Below are 12723 nucleotides of genomic sequence, written 5' to 3' on the forward strand. Positions count from 1 at the left end.
AAGCATATTTAAAGTAGTTTTTTATAGACACCATATAATTGGGTCTTACTCTTTATCAGGTCAAACAGTCGCTGCCTTTTCACTGGTGTTTAGACCATCGATTTGGGGGGTGTAATTGGATCATGCTGTCCTTTTTTCTGTTTTCCCTGTTTTTGGTTTCTTTTCCCTCTATTATTACATTCCTTTGAGCTGAACACCTTTCACGGCTCCTTTCCTTGCCGTCCCCACAGGTGGCCTCGTAGTGTTTACCCCCTTGTCCCCTGCTTGCTCTTGGGCTCACAGTGCTCACCTTGAACTGTCCACCTTTAGGTGCTGCCATGTGGCTCTGTGATGTGCGAGCTGCCTCCCTGCCTTCCCGTCTCTGCTGCTGTCCCAGGCGTCGCCTCTGCACGAGCCGGAGCCATGGACACATGGCTCCCGTGTGTGCTTTAAGCAATCAGGTTTCTGTCAACAGTTTTTAAGTGAGATGTAAATGCTTTCAGTTTCCTTACATGCTCATTATTTCTGGTACTTTCCATTCCCATTTGCAGACGAATTGCCACGTGGGATCGCTCCCCTGCCCCCCGCAGAACCCCAGCAGCGTTCTTTACTGGGCGTTTCCACTCTGACCGGCCCTCTCTGCTGTGTGTGTTTGCGAACGTGTGGCAGGTGGTGCTGGCTGTAGAGTTCTAGGAGAACTGGTTTTCGTCCCGCAGTGTGAGGCTGTTCCACTGCCCCTGGCTGGCTGGGTGTTTCACGGGCTTGTCGTCCTGACGGCTTCCTCTGCGTGAGCCGTGCCGTGCCGTCTCTGACAGCTTTAGAATCTTCTCTGTTGCTCATTCTCAGCAATCTGGTTACTCTGCTCTGGTCTGGTTACCTCGCTTGGAGTTCCTGAAGCTTCTTTGTTCACTTAGTATATCATTGCCATCCCATCTGGAAAAATCTGGCAAAAAACATTTACCAGCCATGACTTCTTCAAATGCATATATTTTACTCCCTGCCATTGCAGGCCCTCCAAGGAAGAGGGAGTGAATGAGGCTGCACCCTGTGACCCTTGACCGTCCCCGTCCCCATCCGTCAGAGTAAAGCTGCTGTGAGCACCAGGCGCTCGCCTGTTTTCGGGCTGACTTCTCACTGCGCCGGGCTCACCACCAGGGCGCTGTCCGGGTGAGCGTCTGGTTGGTTTCACAGGAAACTGTCTTCCAGACCGTGTTCCCCGTTCAGCATTCCCTGTGGCTGTGCTGGGTTCCTGTCTCTCCACACCCTCTCTCCGTGTTTGTCTGTCTGTACTTGGCAGCTGTCTCGGGAGGCCTTCTCGTCCTGGGCTTCCTGCACTTGGGTTTGGAGGGGGGTTTGATGCTGTCAAGGCTGCATCACCAGGGTACCTCCTGGGGAGTGGGTGGCGTCTGGTGGGAAGAGGAGGACACGTGGCCTTGCTCAGGGTCCCAGAGCACTTCATCGTTTCACACCTCAGCGTTCCCACTCTTTTTAAAAATAATATTTTATTTATTTATTTTCAGAGAGGGGAAGGGAGAGAGAAAGACAGGGAGAGAACCATCAGTGTGTGGTTGCCTCTTGCACGCCCCCAGCTGGGGACCTGGCCCGCATCCCAGGCCTGTGCCCTGACTGGGGATCGAACCAGCAACCCTTTGGTTCTCAGGCCGGCACTCAATCCACTGAGCCACACCAGCCAGGGCTCTTTTTTGTTTTGAGTTCACTCTTATATGCGGGGTGGTGAGGGTTCGATCAAGGCTCATGCTTCCAGCGCATCATCCGGCTTCACTCGCTGGTGCTCGTGGCTCCTTGCAGGTGCGCGTGTCTGCCAGGGGCAGTGTCATCTTGCTTTCTGACCGGAATGCCCTTCCTTCCGTTTCTCGCCGGAGCGGTGGCCCTGACTGGAAGGTGAGCATCGTGTGGAGCACGGCAGTGAGAGCAGATGGCTATGTTGCCCGTGTGCACGGCGAAGCATCCCCTGTCACCGTGCCGCTCTCCCCGGGCAGCTCCAGCTCTCTGGGCACCCGCTCAGTTTGTTCCCACGCTGCCTCCCTGGACTGAGCACAGACCCCAGACGTTAAGGGTGCAGTCCCATGAGACCGACCTGCTTCAGACAGCAGTCCCATGTGGAGGGTCCCAAGGTGCCCACAAACCGAGTGGCTAGATTAGAGGCGTCCCTCAGCCCCTGTCAGGTTGGGTGGTTTTCTAGAACATCCACAGGACTCAGGGCGACCCTTGACTCATTGTGAGCTGGTGTATCACAAAGGACGCAGCTCTGAGCTGCCTGCAGGTGTGCGGGGTTATTCCCTCGGTCCCCAGTGCCTCTCTGCTCTCGGGGATGGGCTGGACCTGGAGTGCCCAGCTGTGACCATCGCTGACTGGCTCTTTCTGGTGACCAGCCCCTTCCGGGAGCCCACCCTGAGGCAGCTCATTAGGACAAAGGACACTCCCATCACCCAGGAAGTTGCAGAGGTCTGAGGAGCTGCGTCAGGACCCAGGGTCCTGTTCTGTCCCACTGTGTGACCAAGCGCGTCTTTCCTTGTTATGACTTACGCTCTGGTGTGCCACAGAGCTTCTGGGCCACAGACCTGTTGTTTTCCATGTTGAACGTCACGGTTCTCAGACCACCCAGGTCTCAAGCTTAGGTGTGGAAGTGAATCAGCAGGTGTGGGGGCTGCCCCCCGACACTCAGACCCGGCAGGTGGGGCTTGGGGAGGCTGTTGCTTCCTCCTCTGCCAGAGGGCCCCCCCTTCCCTGTTCCCTTACTGCTCTGTTTTGCAACTTACTTTGATATTTATGAAGATTTGTTTTTCCATAATTTTCAGAATGAGGCCGTGGCCTTCCTCAGTCCACTGACTGCAGTTTGGATGGGGCGTCATCGAGTTTGTAGATTTAATCTGAGGTGACTTGCCATCTTGGTATTTTGTCATCTATTGAAGATCATGAAGTGACTTAATTAATTTTTCCTTCTCCACAGAGGCCTTGAGTAACCTTGGTTAAATTGTATATCCCTGCCCTGGCTGGTGTGGCTCAGGGGACTGAGCGCCGGCCTGCGAACCAAAGGGTCACGGGTTCGATTCCCATTCAGGGCACAGGCCTGGGTTGCGGGCCAGGTCCCCAGCCGGGGCGTGTGAGAGGCAGCCAGTAGATGTTTCTCTCCCTCTTTTTCTCCCTCCCTTCCCCTCTCCCTGAAAAATAAATAAAACCTTTAAAATTAATTATATATCCTGTAAAGCTTTTCCTGCTTTTTGAGGAGTGTCTTGTTTTTCCCTCACGAGCATTCTTGCTCGTGCTGGTGGGAAATGCCCGTGGTGTCACATTCAGCAGGAGGGCTGCGCTTTATTTGCTAACTGATAACATTGTTAAAAGGGACTGACTGGGAGGTGCAGGGTGGCTGTCCCGTCTCTAGGCCTTGACCTCGTCCCTCCCTCTGCTGTCACTGCCCGTGTCTGTGTGAACATGCGTGGTGCTCGTGGGGTGTTTAGGCGGTTTCTGGTCCTCCGGGGAACGCACTTCCTATTTTTGTAGAAGCAGGTTTGCTGTCCACTGTGGCGTGTTGCCCTCTCCAGGGTGCATCCCCGCCTGCCCTGCTGGCTCGTGGGGGCCGTGCTCCTCCCCGCGCACCTGCGGGCCGTGCCCGGGCTGGGGGCCCTGTGCCACCCGTGAGAGCCGGGCCGACGGTGCGAGGAGGCGCCTGGGTCTCGGTCGGGGCTCTCGCGGCGTCGGGCGATGTCGTCACCCGTGTGCTGCTTACAGCTGGTCCCGGGCGGGCGGGCGGTTGTGTGGGAGACTGAGCTCTGGTGGAGGACAGGCCATAGACCAGGGGTCTGAGAAGGTGCTCTGGCTGACAAGGGAGTGTTCTGGGCTTGTTACCCATTTTCTGTAAGTTTGTTGTCGTGAAGCTACGTCTGAAGCCTGTTTTTTGCCTCAGTCCTGCTCAGAGCAGGTGCCTCAGAGCCTGCGGGCACGTGAGCCTGCGTCCTGTGTCTTGAGCTCTTACGGGCAGTGATTGCTTTGTGCCTCTGGGCCTGGACTGGGCCCTGCGAGGCAGGACTGTAGGCCTCTCCACACCGCGCACGTGGGGCGGCCGGCCAGCCAGCCAGCGGGCTCTTCTCAAGGTTTGGGCTTCCCCACACTTAAACCAACTAACTTCCAAAGTTCACGTCTGAGTTGTTTTATATTGAATCTGTTTGAGCTGCAATGTCTCTGCGTGGCATGATGACTTTTCCGTGACAGTGTCTGTAACCATCAAAGGAGCGGCTGCTCCGGGCAGGTGGGCTCGCGCAGGTGGGCTGCAGCTGCTCACTCGTCTTCTCTGTTGCAGGCATCTCCATGGCCGCCGCCGAAGGCTCAGCCGAGAATCTGGGAGGAGGGGCCCACATGGCTGCAGACGGGGCCACCAACGGGTCCTTGGAAAGGGGCGATGCCGGCAGGCACATCAGCGCTGCCGAGCACACTCAGGAACACACGAAAGTCAGCCCGCAGGAAGGCCCCAACAAGCTAGGCTGGATCGCGGAGAATGGGGTTTCAGAAGGAGACGCAGAAGCCGGGAAGCAGAACCACCACGTCCCAGCTGAGGACCTCACGCAGACGGCTGTCATCGGGAGCAACGGCTACTTCCTGAGTAAGCCAACCGCGCAGGAGCCGGCCCTGCGGGCCCCCAGCACCTTGGCCCCCTCCCTTCCCGGTCATGCTGCAAAGACCCTCCCGGCAGCCGCTGGCAAAGGGCGGACTCCCAGCGTGCTCCCTCAGACACCAGCCGCCGCCGTGCCAGCCAGGCCCGGGGAAGGGAGCAGAGACATGGAGGACAAGAAGCCCCCGGCCCCCGGCACCGATGTCAAGGTTCACAGGGCTCGGAAGACCATGCCGAAGTCCGTCCTGGGCCTGGTAACGTGCCCCATCGGGGTGGGTGGTGGCGGCTCCTGTCTTTGCCTCTTCCTTTGTCTGCTCTCTTGCTGGGGCTGTGGCAGGCGGACGCCTGAGCTGAAAGGACTAGCACGTAGCAGTGGTCGCCTGTGGGCTGGGGAGGGTACGCGCTTCCAGGGGCAGTGGCGCCGCGGGGCCGTCAGCCTGAACTCCGGGCTCTGCTCCTGTGGGTGTCCATTGCCCACAAGGACACGTCTCACAGATGCCACCACGCCTGCTCTGGGCCTGGGAGCCTGCCTTCCAGCCCCACACGGCTCGCTGGGAAGGAGACAGGAAGTAGGGCAGGTCCACCATGGCACAGAGGGAGGGGACAAGGGGCCACACTGAAGACATGCCCAGGCCTCCGTCCTTGCCCCAAGCCACCAACTCAGGGTTTGGGCTGAGACCAGGGAGCACGTTCCTGACGCGCGCGGGGCCCGTTGCCTCTGCTGCGGCCGCCACGTGCACTTCCTGTGAGTCGGCAGGGCCACGTCGGATTCCTGTCCAGTGGGTTTGGGTTGGTGGTTAGGCTCCCTTGAGGTTTCCTGTCCCTGGCATTGCTGGGTGGCATTCAGATGCCAGTCTGGCGTCCGTAGGTGGCCTGCGCGTCCTCCCGGCACCTTCCCCGCAGGCCCTGCGGGTCTGGTGTGTGGCTCCTCAGTGCTGGGGGCGTGCTTTGTCCACGGCTCTGTCTACGGCCACGGGGCTTCTGTCTCCTCCCACAGCTCCTCCCGGGTCCAGCTGCGAGGTTTTGCTGGGCGTTCCACGTACTGATACTTTTCTTTTTGACAGGGTTTTTTTCACATCCAGTGTCTTCAAGCAGGCCTTTAATTAACAATAATCTGTGTTCTTAGTTGTGTTTTGTCTTCTTTAAGTGACGTTAGTTATAATTTTTATAGTCTCTGTCATAAGTCTTGTTCTTCAGGGGGGAGTTTTGTTTGAACTCGGCCCCTCTTGGGGGTGACCGCCTCCCTCAGGAGTGCGTGTCTCTCTGGTTCCGTGTTGCTTTGCTGCTGTACCGGGGGGGGGGGGGGGGGTGCTGCGCTCGGCCAGGGTGGCCGGGCGGGGCCGTGCCATGCGTGTTCCCCTGGGTGGGCCTCTCCTCGCCCACCTGGCCCCCGCACTTGGCTCCCACCTTCTGCCGTGTTCTTCTGTGCCTGCCCCCTTGAACAGGCTTCTTAACACACATGGGTTCACAGACCCACAGGAAGCTGGAAAACCAGGAGGGAGACCTCTGCGCCCTCTGCCCTGTTTCCCTCAGGTAGCATGGCCCGCAGCTGGCATGCAGCGCGGGTGTGTGTGACCACCGGGGCGAGGACTCCCCTGTCCCTCCACAGCTCCCGCCCCGTCCCAGGCCCTGGCCTCCATTTTACTGCTGGGGGTTTACGAGATGGAATGGCAGAGTCTGGAAGCTTGGAGAGGGGTTTTCCACGCAGCACAGCTGTGCTAAGGCCCCGTCCCTCCGCGTGTTGGGGGTCCACGTGGACCAGAAGAGTCTGGGGCTGTTACAGGAGAGCTGCTCTGGGTGTTACGCACCCGTGTTTGCTGGGACCTACGTTTTCGTTTCTCCGGGTGAAACATTCGGGAGCACAGCTACGGGGTCACGCGGCAGCTGGAGATGGAGTTTTGTCAGTCACCGCGGGGCCGCGTTCCCGATGGGCCGCGGCATTTTACGTCCCCCAGCGCGGTTCGAGCAGCCCAGCCCCTCGTCCTTGCTAGCGCCGGGGCGCCGCTGTTCCTGTTCCGCCTGGGAGACCTTGTGTGGCTTCATCAGAGCGCGGTGACTGTGACTGGGGTGCCGCCCATCTCTGCGCGTGCTGACGGCCACTGCACGCCCCTCGGGGGCAGGGCTCCGCGGCGCGGCCTGTTCTGCCCCTGCGCCTGTGGTGCGCTCCGAGACTCTGGGTCCCGCTCGCAGGTGTTCTCGCCAGGCCTGTGGCTGTCCCCACGCTTTCAGCAGAGCCCTTCACAGAGCGTGTTCCCCACCTTGACGACCTCGTCCGTGGGCACGTTTGCTGCTTTCATGGCCTGGGCCTGCGGTCTCATCTTGGAGCTCTTCACACAGCCCCAGATCCTGAGGGTGTCCCCAGTTTTTAGAAAGATTTTATTGATTTATGTTAGAGGGGAAGGGAGGAAGAGAAGGGGAGAGAAACATCGGTCGCGTTGCCTCTGGCGCGCCCCGAGCTGGGGACCCGGCCCGTGACCCAGGCCTGTGCCCCGACTGGGAATCAAACCGGTGACCTTTCAGTTTGCGGGATGACGCCCAGCCCACTGAGCCACACCGGTTGGGGCAGAGTTTCCCTACTATTTAAGTTATTTTTTTTTTTTACTTTCATGTGAACTTTCAATATGAGTTATTTGGAGTTAATTGGCACTAGGTGTGAGGTTTAGAATGAAGGCCATTTTTTGTGCCTGCCGTTATCAGTTTTAACTTGCACGGGAGAAGCTTTCCATCAGTTATGGAAATTATACTTCTGTTTCTTTCCCACTTCCAGGTTTTTATTTTAATGTATTTTTAATTGTGAGAATCTTTTATTGTCACCTCTTCATATTCTAGGGTGAAAGCCACTTGAAATTTAATTTCAGGGTGTTTCTCTGACCATAAGACTCATCTGTCAGCTTTGCCCTGAGTCGAGTTCCAGCCGTCAGTGGGGAGTCGGCTGCGGCCTGGCCCCTTGCTGGACATCCGATCCTGAACGCTGCGCGGCCGCCAGCTGTGGGCCAGAGCGGGGGTGGGTGTGAGGCTGGAGGCTGGTTTCCTGAAGGCCGTGCTGCCTGCTCCCCGGGTCCCGGCGTGGCACCTCCCTGTTTCAGGCCTGGCCCCTGCGGCCCCCAAACCCAGTCGTCTTGTTTGGTTTCCTTAGGAAACTCAGTTATTGAAAACTGTTTTTTTAAGCCAGTCATTCCAATGATGAAATGAGCGTTGCAGGCTTGGGACGAAGCCGTCCTCTCAGGGCGAGGGTAAGACGCGGGTGCCGGCCGGGCCGCGCAGAGGTGCTGTGCCTCTGCCCCGGGCTGGGCTCGTCCCGGAGCCGCAGTGCAGGGGACGCCACCACTGTTCGGGCAAAGGCAGTTGGAGCTTCTGGAAGGGAACCTCTTTTCCTGCACCAAGGTGTGTCTCACTGTGGCTGCATCGCGCCCCGTTTCTCTGCCTGACTCGCACACTCGGCAGGCGGCTCCCTCCCTCTGAGCGGTGTCTCCGTCCTCCCACTCATGCCCCCGGGGTCCTCCAGGCTCTGGGGAAAACGCAGCCCTGCTCTCGGGGCTCCTGGTCATTCTCCATCGGGCTCAGTCGCACCTGGATTGTCTGCAAGGAGACGCCTGTGTGCTGCGAGGGCTCGTCCCCAGGCTGGGGCACCGGCGTCCCTGTCGGGGGAGCTGTGGCCAGCTCTCTGCAGCCTGGAGGCAGGCGCGGCGCAGGCGGGCGCACTGCGGTGGGGGGGGCCGCGGCTTGGCCGGGGGGCCCAGGGCCCGTCGAGGCGGCCTCTGGGGGACGCAGTTCTTGGCTCTCACCTGTTTGCTTTGTCACGTGACTGCCGTAACACATCTAGGACCTTCTTGGTTTCCTCTTAGATTTTGAAAAAGAACACCTTGAACTAACAAACGGGTTTCGTCCCTGCATACCCTCACGTGGCCGCTCCCTCGCGTTTTCTGCGGCTGCTGGCCCTGGCTACTGCAAGGCCGTGTTTTGCCTTCGCACGCACTGGTCGTGTGTAGGGCACGTGTGTGTTCAAAAGTGACCTCATTGGGCTCCAGCGTGTGGAGCAGGGTCGATGAGTCCCATTGACGTGGCGCTCGCTGGGCTGAGGGTGGGAAGGTCGGGGCTGTGGGTGTCGGGGTGGAGAGTGTCCTTATTAGAGGGACGCAGACAGAGGCACCCTTGGGGCCACGCTAGAGCCTGCGGGGTCCCTCACACTTGTTCCCGATGCAGCTGGCAGGGCCAGCGGGCCGCCCACCTGACATTGACCACAGCAGACGAGGAGACCTTTTAAAAAACTGTAGTAAAATGCACTGTCATGACCAGTGTTAAGTGTCCAGTTCTGTGACATTAAGTACGGTCACACTTGTGGAGCCACCACTGTCCTCTTCAGGACGTTCCGTCTTCCTAAACGGACTCCCCGTCCCCATCAAACACCTACTGCCCCTCCCCCAGCCCAGGCCCCCAGCCTGGACTCCCTGTCTCTGTGGATCTGCCTCCTGCAGGGACCTCGTGTGGGTGGGGCCCTGCAGGACTGGCCCTCTGTGACTGGCTCCTCTCGCCTGGCTGAGTGTCGAGGAGGGACTCAGAAGTCCCTCCTTTCTAAGTTTGAGTGACGCCTTGCTCAGTGGATGGGGTGTGCAGCTCACCTGCCCTCGGCGACGCCACCCTCGGCTGCTGTGGTTGACACCGCCCCAAACCACGTGCACATGTGTCTCGGAGACTCTGATGTCCATCCTTGGAGGTGTCGCCCACGAGGGGCACTGCTGGGTCACGTGGTCACCCTGGGGTTGGCTTTGGGAGCTCCTTACACTGTCTGCACAGCAGCTGCGCCCCTGCACGTGCCCCCACGGTGCTCTGTGCCCCCGCCAGCACTCCTGTCTCTGTGTGTGCGTCGTGTGGTGGTGGCCTCATGCACAGTTTTCAGAACGCTTCCCGCGAGCCGCTGTGTCATAGGTGAGGCGCTGCCTCCCTGTGGTGCTGACTCGCGGTGTCCTGGTGCCCATGGGAGCTCAGGGTCTTACCAAGGGTGGCCGGCCAGCCGTGTGTCTTTGGAGACGCGTCTATTCAGGTGGTTTGTCCATGTTTTTATTGATTGACTTTTTACACAGAGACAGACATCGGTGTTTTGTTCACCTCACTGATGCATCGTCTGTTGGTTCCCGTACGTGCCCTGAGCGGGGAGGGAACCGCAACCTTGGTGCCCAGAGACGATGCTCCGGGCCATGGAGCCACTCAGGGCGCCCGGCTTTAAATCAGGTATTTGTTTCGTGGTTGAGTCGTAGAATTTTTATATATTGTGGATATGAATTCATCAGATACAAGGTTTGCGAGTGTGTTCTCCCGTTCCTTCAGTTGCCTTTTCATTTTATGGGTTGTGTCCTGGGACACAGAGACATTTTTAACTTTGAAAAGTCTAGTTTATCTCTTTAGCCTTTTGTTGCCTCTGCTTTTGGTATCATGTTCAAGAAGTCACTGCCCCATCCAATGTCATGAGAGTTCCATTTTCTTCTAAAAGTTGTATGTTTTAGGTGTTTGATTCCTTCTCAGTTAATTTTTGTATCTAGTGTGAATGTCAAGGTCTAGCCTCATTCTTCTGCGTGTGGGTGTCTGGTTTCCTCAGCATCCTCACTCCTTTACTGTTGATTGGACCTACTGTGTGCACAATAATGCTTGGCTCCGTTAAACTGGATTTGAGATTGAACTGTCTGGAGGCTGTAGGTGACCTAGAGGTTGGTGGGCCAGGGGCTGGATGATGTTCATGTCACAGGCTGCCAGGGCCTGGGAAGACTGAGGGCGGAGGCAGGGTTAGCTCAGCAAACTGTGCGCCAAGACGGCCTAGGGTGTGGCTGGCCCTTGGGCCGTGTGCGTGCGCCCGCTGGTCCGGCCCTGCAGCGGTGGGGAGCTTCTGGTGCGGCCTTTGGGAGGGCTTTTGAACTTAGTGACGGTTCACTGCCTGCGTCGGGGTCTGGCAAACCCCTCTGTCCAGGGCCGGGTAGAATGACTTTGGGTTTTTCCAAGTATGGTCCCTGCTGCTGCTTCTCCTCCGTTTAAAAATGTCACCACTGTTCGGAGCTCAAGGCGCAGTCAGAGGCCAGGCACCACTTCCCCTGCCTGTCTCAGTGGCTCGTCTCGGCAGGGGGGCGATTGCGGGGAGAGGAGCTGTGTTTCGGGGCACGTTGTCTCAGTGACCATCTGTTGGTACTTGATTATAGTCATTAACTGTCTTTGTTCCCAAGCACGCAGCCAGCAAGGATCCCAGGGAAGTTCGAGAAGCTCGCGACCATGAGGAGCCAAAGGAGGAGATCAGCAAACACATTTCTGATTTTGGACGGCAGCAGCTTTTACCCCCCTTCCCACCCCTTCATCAGTCGCTACCTCAAAACCAGTGCTACATGGCCACCACGAAGTCACAGACAGGTAAGGGACCCAGCCGCTGTGTGCCGAGCTAGCACCGTGTTTGACGGTGGGAGCAGCCGTGCTCTGGGCCAGTGGCGCCGGAGCCGGCAGGTCCTCTGGAGGCCTGGACGCGTGCTGAGCTGGCTGGGCCTCTGCGCCGAGCCCCCTCCCACCCCTCAGTTGCCTTTGCTTGTCGTCAGTCTCGCGTGGGGTGGTTTTATCACTGGGTGGCGCTTCCTTGGTCGTGCTGTCGGGTGGACGGCGCAGGCTGTGTCCTCCACGGGGCAGCGGAGGTGGCAGAGCCCGGAGGCTTGGTTCCAGCCCTGTTGTCCACCCCTTTCCCGGGGGTGGGCTGCACACGTGGCCCCACAGCAGGTGCCGGTGGGCGTGCCTTGAGCTTCTCCTGCGGACAGGCGGCTCCCTTCAGTGCAGAAGGGCCCTTTGTGCGCAGGCCTTGTGCATGTGGGGTGCAGACTTGCAGACACGGCCCAGGGGGCTGCTGGGGCTGTCCCCCGGCCAGGCCGGCCTGAGGATTTAGCGGTCATGGCTGTGTGTCTCCTTCTGGACTTGAAGATGCTTCTTCCTCAGGAGGACGCCAGACCTCCAGCGCAGGGGCTCAGGTTCTGCAGGGCACCCCCACCCCGCCTCCGCCCCCCGTGCGGCCCTGCCGCCACCTGTGCACCGCTGTGCGCTCTGCCCCACTTCCTCCCCGAGGCAGGAACGTAGCTGCAGACATGAGCCCCTTCAGCCTCTAAACTCTTCAGTGTTGCTTCCTAAAAATGATAGGGTGGCGTCCCTGAAAACAAGGACGTTCACCTCCTGCGACACTGTGTGAAGGGTTGTCCAGTTGCTCTCTTAGTGCCCTTCCCGGTGGAGGAAGCACCTCTGGTCCCGGTGCCAGGCAGGGTCCCAGCCACTGCGGCACTCCCCACGCTCTCTGGGGTCGGGGCAGGTCCCCACGCTCTCTGGGGTCGCGGCAGGTTGTGCAGCGAGCCTCACCAAGGGGCGTGTGTTCTTGGGGTCGGGGCAGCCCTCTCCCTACCGCACTCCCTCAGCCGTGAAGCTCCTGTTTCCCGAGTGGGGACCAGTGTGTGGCGTGGGAGGAGGGACATGGAGGCTCTGCTCCCGTCCCATACGTGGGGGGCAGTGTTGGCTCCTGAGGACACCTGACCCCTGGCTACCACAGGGCGGGTCTCAGCCCATCATCCCTCAGTGGACCAGAGGCTTCTGCTGTGGGAGGGGCTGTGTGTCGACCTAGTTATTTCATTTCACTTCAGTTTAATTCAGTTCAATTTAGTTTTATTTTATTTTATTAAATTCTCAGGACAGTTTTTCATTGCTTTGGCCAGATAAGACAGGAAGAGAGACAGGTAGGGGGGGGTCATACGCACCTGAACCGGGGATGACACCTGCAGCCTCTTGCTCGGTTAAGGGATGAGTGGTCGGGGCTTATCTGTTTATTTTTTATTTTAAAAATATTTTTATTGATTGATTTTGAGAGAGAGAGAGAAGGAAACATTGATTTGTTGTTCCACTTATTGATGCATTATTAGATCATTCTTGTCTGTGCCCTGACTGAGGATCGAACGCACAACCTTGGCATATTGGTTCAATGCCCTGACCCACTGAGCTACATGGCCAGGGCTTATCTGTTTATTTTTAAGTGTGGCTCATTGTCAGGTTGTCCCAGGCTGCCCCTTCACACTGTCCCTGATGTGGCCTGTTGTAGGCACAGCCAGGGGCCCTGC

General features: G+C 58.3%; 1 protein-coding gene across 2 annotated transcripts in view; it reads left to right on the plus strand.

Annotated features, from left to right (window-relative positions):
• The first annotated feature begins 4297 nt into the window (after window positions 1–4297).
• Window positions 4298–12723, plus strand: part of EHMT1 (euchromatic histone lysine methyltransferase 1) — a 57489-nt gene continuing 49063 nt past the window's right edge. For both annotated transcript variants that reach the window (XM_090275073.1, XM_090275074.1), the window contains exons 1-2: window positions 4298–4860; window positions 10816–10996. In XM_090275073.1, the coding sequence (XP_090131199.1) occupies window positions 4306–4860; window positions 10816–10996 (736 nt within the window). In that variant the 5' untranslated portion in view covers window positions 4298–4305. The remainder of the gene's footprint in view (window positions 4861–10815; window positions 10997–12723) is intronic.

This window comes from Furipterus horrens, unplaced genomic scaffold (assembly GCF_987537825.1).
Source record: "Furipterus horrens unplaced genomic scaffold, mFurHor1.1.pri manual_scaffold_4, whole genome shotgun sequence".
In the NCBI taxonomy this organism is placed as follows: domain Eukaryota; kingdom Metazoa; phylum Chordata; class Mammalia; order Chiroptera; family Furipteridae; genus Furipterus; species Furipterus horrens.